Below are 12,221 nucleotides of genomic sequence, written 5' to 3' on the forward strand. Positions count from 1 at the left end.
AATAAGTATATTTTCATAAAGTAGATTCTTTCTGTTAAGTGATGGGAATCTCTTAATGGGGATCTGATCATCCAAAGCCTTCCCAACTCTGGTTTACGAGGGCCCAAGTACTAGAATGTGACCATGCCAGTCCTCACAAATTGAAACGTTTGTTGTCTGTTTGACTGCCGAATAGAACAGGAGAATCCAAAATCTTTTCTACAAAGAAATTCAAAATGCCATTTTTGTTAAGAAGTGGTATTTACAAATTAGAGTTCAATTCTAGTTCAAATAAAGATGTCTTTCATGATGACATTTATTTGGTTCATAGTCTTAAAAAAGCTTGTGATTTACTGTTCTTCTCATGGCAGTCCTTCAGTTTCATGCATATGTATTTTGGTTTGACTTTGACCTTTTGCTTATTATTTTTAAATTTGCATGTTTCTCATAAATACAAGCTTTTTTCTTTTTTGGGCATTCTTTATTGTGATATTCCCTCTTTAATGTGGTGTAATTTTGAGCACAAGAAGTTTTGCAGAAGACCAGCATGAAAAGAATGAATGTTGAGACATTAAATGTTTACAGATCAGTTTAAGTGGATATAATCCACAACAAGTAACAAAGTGGGAACATTTAACTTCAAAGCACATATGGCTGCTGTTACAAAATCAAAAAATGCAAGACTTGGGCCATACAAAGCATTAGAGACACATTTTCCTTTCTCATAAACAAGTAGGATATACCTTAGCTTTTTGGATTGCTTTTGAAATGAAGACAGTAAACAGCTTAATTTCCTGGTCCGATAAAGTATTTGATTTAATTGTAAATATTTACAATAATTTTTAGCTTTCAAAAAGCAAAAGTAAAGGGTGATTGTATTAATTTTGCATGAGAGGGTGAGCTTTTGGAAAATAATTAAGCCTTTGAAATTTGGTTCTGCAGCCTTAGCCTTCTCAAAATTCCACCAGGTATTGGTGAATGCTTTCAGTGTTACCTGCTGCTCCATGTTCTGGGGAGCCGGATCAGGGCTCTGCCTTGAACTTTGGGCAAGCCGCCTTTGGTCCTGGGTATCTGTACAGGTGATGGTTAGGCGTGTGGGATGGGTGGGGAAATAGGCAAAATGAGCTAGAAGGAAGAGTATAATACTAGTAAAATTAGAGAATTTTTAGATAGAGAATACTATTGCGGGTACAAATATGCAGGACAAAGAAAATCCTCCTAAATTTTCCTGGTTTAGAATTTCTGTACTTCTCATTTCTGTCTCTCTCTTGATTTTTTTTTTTCCCCCTCTCACTGTTATCTGTATTCTGTGGTTAATGCTCCATGATGGTCTCATTCCTGTATTCCTCTCCTCACCAATCTCCTCTTCTGTGTCCAAAATTATTGATTTTTTTTTCAGCAGCAGGTGCATATGGCATTCCTTTATTCACTAAAGCCTACCTGTGTTTTTTTGCATGCCAATCATTGTGGCATATTTATAAAAAAAAAGACACCAAAAAAATCCCAAAATAAAACCAACCCAGGATGCTTTATATGAAAGAAAGTTTAATGTGTCTGTTTTAGTAAACTCATTGACAATACAGCGAAATAGGTAATTTGTTAAATTATTGTTTTTATATACTTTCAGCTATGGTATTAAAATACTATTCATTGAAATTGAATGTATGTGTTAAACCTGCTAACATCTACAACTATTTCTGGGTGAAATATGATGACTCTTCAACAGCATATAGAAATCCTACATAACCTTTTAGGACAGGAAACTAATAATACTGTATCAAATTGAAATTTCAGAGGGATTAAGCCTCTTTTTCACTGATAAATTCAACACACAAATTTATTTAATAATACTGGAGAAAGTTTGAAATATTTCATATATTTGCCATGCCTCATAGATCAATTTAATCTTTTCGGGGCGGGGGGGGAAAAGTCTAAATGTTGTAAGATGTGTATTGCAGTTCACATTTGTATTCCAAATCTCACTGCCACATTTTACAAGATTATACCCTTGAAAGCTTTTCTTAGGTGTTATGCATTCTCTGTGATAGGATGTTTGAGCCTCATCATCTGAGAAAATTAAAAAGATATAGCTGTCTGATAGAGGAAGTGGGTTGTGAACAATGTTTTATAGTCAGTTCTTAAAAATAGTGATTGAAAGAGCTGCTTTAATTATGCAGTACTGTTAATGAATTATTTCCTTATGTTTTGTCTCTGACTTACATATGTGGATATAGTTTCAATGCACTCAACTGTAGTTTTTCGAAAGCACTAGATTAAAATAATTGTAATCTGTAAATTTATTCTAGCTTTGCATTGATTTAAATGAGAATTTAACTGATAAAGTGGAAATCTTTTGTATAAGCTATGTATTTATCTGCCAAATTCTTTCAAAACATGCATTGATAGAATTGATACAACCACAAGAGTTTGAGGGGAAAAAGAGTCCAATTTTTGGTCCATTTGCATTGGGAAATACTAAAATTTTAAAACTTGCTGAGCAGGTCATGGCCAACAAACGATCTCTTATGAAGATTTTCTATTTCTATAACTTGTAAAAGATGGCAATATGTTATTGGAGCTATGCATTCTGCTGAGTGCTTTTCTTAAGGATCATTGAAATGTTGTAAAGGAGAAAGAATTACACACAGGAAAATTAATTTGTGTGTTGTATCTAGGTTACAGCCATGTAAGAGACAGTACTGTTTTGATGATTTGCAGATTAACTATGTTTTAATAGATAACCAAATTTTCTAGGGGAAAACAGTTCTTGAACTGGTGTGTATGTCCAAAGGCATGCTTAAATCCATTCTATTGTTCTTGTTTTGAGTGATATAGTTCCTGTGTTAAGTACACCCTCACTGATACAGATTACCTCTCAAAGTATGTACTCAAAGTTGTCATTGCAGACTTTTTTGAATATTTGGAGATATTTCTTAGTCTTTGTAAGAAATAATAACACATTGCTGACATGATTACTTTTTCTCTAACTTGTTTTTCAGTTAGAAAATCCAAGATACTTGCGGGAAAAACCAATGCCAGTGTCTTTGGTAGGTATTTATATTCCCCTGATATTTTATAAGGGCGAACAAACATGCTTAATATTTTTCATTTCTAGTTAGGATTGATTTTACTTGGAGTTACTGCTTTGAACTTAGTAAGCTGTTTTGAACTTTTTCTCATTCAATAGATGACACCCAAAATTGGCCTAGGAAAAAGTAGCACTTTTCGTGATGAGCAGGCACTATTTCGAATGCATGAAAAAGAGGTAAGATTCTTTTTAGGTTTTTTAGAAAAAGAAAATTACACCTAAATTAGTAAGTTAGGGCATTTTCTTTGGAAATTGGCTATTCACAAAGCAGTTTGTTATAGCAGAAAATCTCATGTAAGAGAATTTTTGCTGAAGTGACAGGGCTTTTCATTAAATACTTAATGTATTTCCCAATTACTTAGGGAATAAAAAAGACTTTCTGAACACATTTACTGTTCCTTTGAAGGAATTTTTAGTGTAGAAGACTTTGAACTCCAGGAATTTTCCAAACTACCTTTTAACAGAAGCAATGGAAACCTTGGTTTAGTGAGGATTTTTGTTTACTTTCTACATACCTTCAAAAATCTGCAGATCTAGACCTTATTTCTATTAGGCCCTACATTATTTCTGTATTTGCTTCATCTAGCTCCAATTCTGGTTTATTCATATGGGGTTTTGTATTATTTCTTTTGAGCATTGTTAATTGGTGAGATTACTGTCAAAGCATGCCTATCTAATTATCTCATATCATGTTGTTTTGTTTTGAATGTGTACAGAAATAAAGTTTTGTGGTCATTTTTATGTTATTCATAGTTTAAGGAAATTTTATACCTGTCATATTTTTGTCATAAACTATTCAGTTCATTTAAAACATCAGTCATGAGACAAAACTCAAATATACTATGTTTAGCGCATAGATATTTCAGATCCTTCTGAAACCATGTAAGCATTACATATTTTTTTGGAAAGTCAGTGAATCAGTGGTCCGGTGGACCAGACTTCAGGAAAGGAAATTCAACATGTATTAGGAAAAAAGATTTAACACCCCCCCCACCCCCAACAGTCCTCTCTTTGCCCTCCAAATGTCTGTTTTCAGCCAGATGCTCTTGGAAAATAGAGGCATATGTACACAGTTCCCTAGCTATCCACAGGTACTTAGACCTACATAGGATTCCAAATATGTATGAGTTGGAAAGGAAGGGGCATCATCTGCAAACCATGAAACCATCCTGCCTTTTACATGGTATGTTGTAAGGACACTTAGGAATTAGAACTGTCCTAAAGTTACTTTCAAGGCCACTTCAGAAGACATCTTGAACTGAGATACAGGGGAGGGTACATTTGGTTTGCAGATACTTCACTGTTAATAAAGTAATGTATATGAAAGTCTGCTTTATATTGGTAGCTGGCAGTCTAATTTGATGCTTAAACAACCGGCCTGATACAGCAGTTGCACAATTGTGTGCCTTTCACTTTCTCTGCTCTCGTCTAATATTGACTGTTCTTTTGTATTGACAATATTCAAACCACCATTGCCTCAGCATGAGGCAAGGCAAGGTTTCATAAGATGTGAGAATAGACCAAAAAATAAATAAATTGAAAGCACAATGTTGTCATTTAAATAATATTTTCAAATTAAATAAACAGGAATGCATGCCAAGTAGCTACATAAAATACTCAGCGAATGCTTCTCTAGTTCAGTGGAAAAATCCTCTAAACCACACAGTAAAAATCCAGTACTTTTTGCTAATGGTACTCGACTGTGGGCTAGTTTAAACTGGAAAGATGATAGACCGTATTTCACAATCGCCATGTGTGTGCTATTAAGTAGAAAACATAAATGTGTTTTCATCTTATTTTGTTTGTGAAGCTCAATTAAGAATAAAGCCTTTTCATTTATAGAATGTAAATGTATTAACAGAAAGAGAGTGCTGTACAAAAGAGTTTTGGTAAACCTTTAACTGTTTTCAACCTCTTTGTAGTAGAACGGGAGAACATAAAATAGGATAACTGTGGTTTTTTGCTTTTAACCTTTAGACCTTTGTTCATAAACCATTCCTGCACCTGTTTTGACTCTGTAATGCTAAACACGTGGCCATTTTCAATGATAACCACATCACAGATTTATGAAAATGTGACTATCATCAAGCAGTGGTTTTTAGTCATATTTTCCGCAAATACTTCTGACATGGATTAAACCATTTGGGAAACTGTCATTACCGAAAAATCATGGGTTCAAACAAGGAAGATGCAACAAAACAGGAATATATCCGTTTTCAGCAGTACAGGAAAACAGAACAGACGGCGTGACTGGCTTATCTTGATAAATAGGAAAAAGGCTCCCTTTGAACTTCACCTTCGGTCATCCTGAGTGCCACCCAATACTCCACAGAGCAGAGGAAGAGGGGAAAGAAAAAGTTTTTATTTCTGATTTTTCAGAAAAACAGAACCAATACCACTGCTAAGATATGGGTTTGAAATTTTTCTGGAATTAAAAAACAAATTTAGCCATGTCAATAAAATACGATGTTTTGTTAACCTTTCTCAAACAACTAGTTGATCTGATATATCCTTTAAAAAGTTTTGGTGTTTCTTTAAAGAAGTTCTGTTTCTTAATTTTTCATTTTGTCTGTCTTAATTTTCCTTAGCATTTTTCTCAATTTCCTTCTTTTTTATTTCTGTAAGCAAAGATATTTATTTATCTAGACTCAGCAAACGAAACCTAAACAAATCTGAGGCAAGAATATTGGAAATAATTTTATCTTTTTATTCTTTTAAATTGAAGGTTATAATTAACATCAGGAGTAAATTTGTAGTGAGCTATATACCAGCTCTTAAATCTTTTTTTTAGGCAAACTGGCAAGCTCAATGCTTTGTGCAATAACTGTATTATGAAGCTTTGTCTGTCTGGGTTAACTGAGAACATCGAGTGTTTCCAATATTTTTGTTGACTCTATCACTGTGCTTCTGTCAGTTTTTTCTGTTTTGATTTTTGGAAATCCAGTGATTAAAGTCTTGGGGCACTGGAGCACGGGTGCTTTTCCTGCTTCTTGGATACTAAAGCAGTCTGGCAGAAATGGTTGTCTTTCCTACAATCAGCTGGAGTCGTAGTTAGTGCAGTGCAACTGGAGGGAGGAGTGGTTCTCGGGAAGGCAATGGGTGAATCTTGCAGAGGATACAGAATACTTGCAGGATAATTTCTGGCAATTTGTCATGTGGAATGAGGACTGAGGAAGAGAAAAGGAGAGATGAGCTGGGTAGTGAAAGATAACTTAGCGTGTACAGAATGAGAAAAAGACATCTTTTTCCTCCTGAAAATGCATTTTCATGGCTTGAGGACTGGAAGTAAGATGAAAAGAAAGAGAGGGGTTTTGGTTTTTTATCTATTCACGAATTCAGTCTTTGAGATAGAGCCTTCTTAAAAAAACTATTTATTTAGAACCTTTATCTTTGTAATCTTTATTTATGTTTTTTTTCTCTTTTTGTGAATGAGCACTCTCATTTGTTGCATGACACAGGTTTTGTTTGTAAGGATCATCAAGTCATGTATATAGTTTTACTGCACCAAAAGTATTGGTATCTAGTGATACATTTATGTCAAGATAAAATCAGCATGCTGCAGTGATCATGTTATAGTTAAGTCTTGGTCTGGCTAAAAGTGTTCTGAATTTAAGGTGTTGAAAGCAGCAGATTTACTGTGCTTCTCACTTATCTGGCAAGAGATTATAACTTGCAATGGAGACAGTTGCATAAAGGCTGTGATATAGATTTTCCCCAAAAGGGAGCATACATAGGATGTAGAGGAAAGAGAAAGCAGGAAGGAAAGTTGTAGAACTTGGGAGGGAGAGTGTGTAACACTTGCTGGTGTTGTTATAGAAAAGAGGTGGGGCTTTAGGAAAAAAAACCCACAACAAAAAAATCCACTTGAAAATAAAAATATGTGTTCCCGCAGTTAGAAGGAGATGGTGATCAGTGAGCTTTGTCCTTCTGGTTTTGATTTCTTTCTCTTAATTGCTCTGTTATATAGCAAAGTATTTAAATACATGAATTAAACATTTAATGCATGCCAAATTAAAAGCAATAAATAAAACTAATATGGAGACAGTATCCTAAAGGAAGGACTCTTGTAATTAAACTGAGTTTTTTACCAATGTAAAATTAACATTATTGTGCTTTTAGGTACATCATGGATTGCCTTTTTTCCTCATTGAAAACAGATATTTTGTTCATATCTTCTAAGAATAGTAAAAAAATATATCAGTATTGTTCTCTTGTATATTATAATGAAACAAAAGTTTGTGTGCTCGTGTGTATGTATGTTTCTAGAGTTCAAATCTTCTTGGTAGATGGATATAGATACGTGTGTGGAATTGGGAGAGCTGAATACAGCTAAAGGAGCCTGCTTAGGCATGCAATGGGGCTGGTGATCCTATTTACGCTTTTTAAGCTCAGAGGTATTTACTAATAATAGGAGGAGAGTGTTTTTGATGGACTTTCTGAAAGCATTTGTGTCACAAAGGTATCTGTGTGGGCCCAAAACTTGAATCTTACAATAACTGGAGTTTCGTGTGTTGGAATTTTTTTTCTTCTGATCCCTCTGTTCTTTGCTTCCACTTCTCTTCCTTTACTGTTCCCCTTCTTTTGTTGTCCTGTTCATCCAGAACTGTCCAAGTCATACTTCTGCTCATAAACATCTTGCTGTTTTCCAAGGGGTAAAAATTGTTAAGGTTTTTAATTCTGGTGAATATTCTTGTTAAAATGTAGGAATGCATGTTGAATTCTGTTCACACAAGTGTGGCCCAGAAGAAGGGGCAAGAAAATGCGAAAAGGCAGATATGACATAATTGCTTTCATCTTGATTTTCACTTTTTCGTAACTATTTTCTTATGACAACATGGTTCTGAAAATACTGTTTTGTTCCCCTTAAAAATATTCTAAGCAGTGTGTATTGTGACTTTGAATATTCTCTAGTTCATCTGAATTTTCTCCTTTTAGCCACAAACCTGATGTCTATTTTGAATGCAGTGTCTGATTTATATTGAGAATTCAGTTGTAAACTGATTCTCGCCATCAAGTGATCTTTCTGAATAGTAATCTGTTAGTTCATGTTTAAAAACGCAGCAATCTTGACTTCTGTTAACATGATTCCTCGCTGATTAATGTCCTGTTCCTCAGAACATACGCAAGTTGTCCATTGTCTTCCGTGTGAGGAAATCGCATCTTGTCTTCCTTTGATAACTCTTCAGAATGTAATGTAATAAAACCCAAACCTTATTTTATTGCTAGACTGGTGCGAGACATACAGTGTATGTCAGGATGAGACATGTTTTCATAAACTGACTTGTGATTTATAATTCCTGATACTAATTGGTCTGGTCATGGAGATATATATGTACACGTACAGTTATTTATTTATTTTTTTTGCAGTAGTTTGTGAACTATGTCTTTAATTATTGCACATATGTGCTGGAGACATTGAGAAAGATCAAAGAGGTAGGTTAGCAATTCAAACTAGTGTTTTAACCAGTAGAATGTCCAGATGGTTGCCAAGCAGCTGGGAATTAATCTTTTGCTGCATGATTAATCTCTACCTCAAAGTGTCTGTCTCTCTCTCTTAAAAAAAAAAAAAAAAATTTTTTTTTACGTATATAGATCCTGGTTTTTAAGAGAGAAAAGACATTGACTAGAAAAAGTAGGTACTACACACTGTTATTGCTACATTACACTTGCGAAATAAAGGTAGGGGTACAGTTTTAGTGACCGGTTTAGGAGATTCTGAAATGAGTGTAAAAAAAATTCAGTAGCTGCTGAAGTACAACATATTAAAAAAAAGGAGTAAGATTGGGGAGAAAAAGTAAGTGTTGACTAAGTGTATAAAGGCTCATTAACTTCACTGGACTCGGCACTATGCAGAATTATATGAAGTTTTCAAGTAGTATCTCCTATTTTATTATACTCAGATTTTACTAACTCCCTTTTGAAATCAGTATGAGTTATGCATGTTCACAAGGTTCAACTGGGTTCAATTTTCAGTGCTGCCAATTGAAGATACAGTTTGTTGCATTTTTGAGCTGTCTTTTATGAAATTGCATCTAGTAAGTTATTACCATGTATAAGCTTTCACAATTTCTAAACATATTTTGAACTTTTTTGGTACTTACTGATGTCAGTCTCTACTACTAGTGGCCAATGTATTTGTTACGTATGGAAGTGGGACACTTGCCGCTCCAAATAAAGCTAAGTAATATGATGTGTTGTAGTGCTAATATGCATGTTATGTTTATTAGCTATAGAAAGCATCCTTTCGAGTAAAAATACCATTTCAAGTTATTACAGTTGTTGGGATACAAAGCTCTATGCTTTTCTCCCTATTCCCACCACCCCTAACTTGGAAATCTATGAAAAATACATTGTTCTCTCTTGAAAGAGACTAATGACATTTACATATGAATAAGAACAATTGTCCATTCCATTATTTTCTGTATACAGCAAATGTGTATTAATGTTCAGTGTCATTTAAAAAGTCTGACCTTTTCTTGACGGGGAAAGCTGTGGTATGATTTGATTTAGGACAAAGCCTTTCATTTTTAGTGGCTCTAAAAATGGGGCGACGCCATATTAATTTTTTACTTAAGTGAATATCTAGTTTCTCTTCAGAGAGTACTCTCTAAAAACATTATAACTGGAAGTAGCAGTTGTAGTGTTTTTAAAGAGTAAAGATACAAAGAAGGGTAGATATTTGGAGAGAAGTTTAAATGTTTGTTAGGTCAAATAATATAGTTCTGAATCATAAACAGAGACTTTTGTGGAGGGACCTTTGAATCTGGGCAAAATGCCATGTTTATAAAGGATATTTTTACATTCTAATTTCTGGCTTGCATGTTTCACTTGTTTGATACTGCTTTTCTTTTGCGCTCTCTCTAGTTTATCCAGACTGTAAGCTCTTTGCAACAGAGACTTTACAAGACATTTATCTCACCTTAGGCATTGTATGTTATAAATTATTAATTTTTTTGGAAAATTTCTGTGTTACACTCAGAGGATGACCACAAATGTCAGGAAAAAGCCCAACATTAATGTGAATCCCAGATGGAAAACTGGCCTTTGTGTGTAATGTTCCACTAGAAAAAATATTATTTATGACTTCCTTTAACTTACAGGGATTTATTCTTAAAGTCTGATAGAGCCTTGGAAATTTCAATCAAGTATGACCAGCTAGGTGGCAAAGCTAAGCACCACCATCCCCCGCCCCCCCCCCCCTCCCCCCCAGACATTTTTGGGAAGTGTCTGCATCTGAAACAGTGAGAAACAATGACCCTTGATACTTAAGAATCTCATTTGCCATATCATAAAACTTTTTTATGTCGAAGACTCAAAATAGTCCTTCTTTATGGTATAGAATGTATCAAGGGACCCAAGCTGAACCTCGGGGAGGTGCAGCAGGTACTGCTTCTGTACCTGGAACTCCTCTTGAAACCTTAACCTGTGAAGAAAAGCAAACTTCTCGACAATGTATTTTGTTTTTTTTCTTCTCAACAAAACATTTATCTGTTAACTTTCCTTATTTGTTTGTAAGGCATTTTGGTAGGGCTGCAAGCTTGTCTGTAGACTTACATCGCTTTACCTTGGCACAGCTTAAATGTTGCCCTGGTTTTAGCCTTCCTGGAATTTTCTGGTGATCTGTTACACACAACGTCATCCACACCAGGTCTGTCTTGTGTTTTGTTCAGTCTTGAGACTTTTACCTGTTATCTCTCAAAGGTTTATTCTAAGTAGTTTAGGTGAACAACACAGGCTTGAGGATCTTAACTCTTCCAGAAAACAGCTTTTCCTCTTGCCTGTCTTTTGGACTTTGAGTAAAGATCAGTAAACTCTCCTGTACAACGTGCTCCCCGAATACCTTCTGCACTTGCAAGGAAATCAAATCTGTTTGACTTTTAAGACCTGTGGTCATATTTGATACTTCGGTCATGTTATGCACATTTCACTTCGCTATAGACCCGGAACATCAGTCAGTCTTCTTTCCTAATGTACTCTGCCTGTTTTACTTGTGAAGATTTTTCCAGCTCTTGATTGTCATGAGAAGGGAGTATGATCAGCACATTCATCAGCGTGTGAACAATGAGCTGTGTTTCTATATGCATCACATTTTACCCTTCCTGCTGTCTTTTTGTGTTATAATGCATTTCTCTCTTCAGTGAAAACACTTAAAAAGTAGATGCTGATCTTCAAAATTGTTTGAGCAAGTGGGTAGAAGCCACTAGTTAAATATAAGATGCGATACTAAGTTATATATCATGTGACAAGTGTGCTGGTTACAGACATCTGAATGCAATGAAGTTGGAAGTGAACAGTATTTTTTCCACATACTGTAAACTCAGCGCAAGCTTTTCAGCATTTCAGTTTTGAAAATGGAAGATTAGTTCCAATATGATTAAATTTTATATTTACTGTAGAAATTTTTGTTCAAATAAATCATTATAAAGTATGAATTTTGTTTTTTTTCATGCCAGTGATTTTTTTTTTTCTAGATAGTTAGGTGGTTATTCTGGTTCTTAAATTGCTCTGAACATTAGAAGTATTAATATACCCCAAAGCTAATCTTAATAATTTTTGAGGGTACAATATAAGATACAGAAATAACACAATGAAAAAATATAGCTTGTTAATTATGATGTGGGAGATGCTATTCCAAATTACTTTTGTCTAAAGTCAGCATGTCTTTATGTATAATTAACCTTGAATGTTTTGCAAGTACAGTATCTCCTGCCTTGGCCTGCCTATATAGTTTAAAACACTGTATAAATTACTGGTATTTATTTTTTTAACCCTGGATGTAAAAATTGAGTAAACACAATTCCGTAGAAAGTTCTAGTTGTTTGTTGGTTTAGGGTTTTCTCTAACAAACCCTTTTCTTGTATGAAAATATCAAAGCTTTGTGTTGTGCACTGATTTCTTTTAGCAGCTGTGTAGCACCAAGACAAATAAGTTCTGTCGTATATTGTAAGATATACAAGTCATTGTTCTACATTGTTAGTTCTTACTTTGAAGTTCTCATTTATTGTTTACATCCTTCTCCCCCTTCCTCACTTCCTCCCTCCCTCCCCCCTATATCATAGACTTGGAAAAAATCTGGCAAGCACCAAGTACTGTTTTGTCAAATATCCAAAAAGAAAAATCTCTGATGGATGTTAAACCTTCAAAATGCCACCTC

General features: G+C 34.6%; 1 protein-coding gene across 2 annotated transcripts in view; it reads left to right on the top strand.

Annotated features, from left to right (window-relative positions):
- The window catches only part of CEP112 (centrosomal protein 112), a 173,716-nt gene that overhangs the window by 18,767 nt on the left and 142,728 nt on the right, over positions 1-12,221 (top strand). For both annotated transcript variants that reach the window (XM_059828064.1, XM_059828063.1), the window contains exons 7-8: positions 2,979-3,026; positions 3,167-3,244. In XM_059828064.1, the coding sequence (XP_059684047.1) occupies positions 2,979-3,026; positions 3,167-3,244 (126 nt within the window). The remainder of the gene's footprint in view (positions 1-2,978; positions 3,027-3,166; positions 3,245-12,221) is intronic.

Source organism: Gavia stellata, chromosome 22, assembly GCF_030936135.1.
Source record: "Gavia stellata isolate bGavSte3 chromosome 22, bGavSte3.hap2, whole genome shotgun sequence".
Taxonomy (NCBI): Eukaryota; Metazoa; Chordata; class Aves; order Gaviiformes; family Gaviidae; genus Gavia; species Gavia stellata.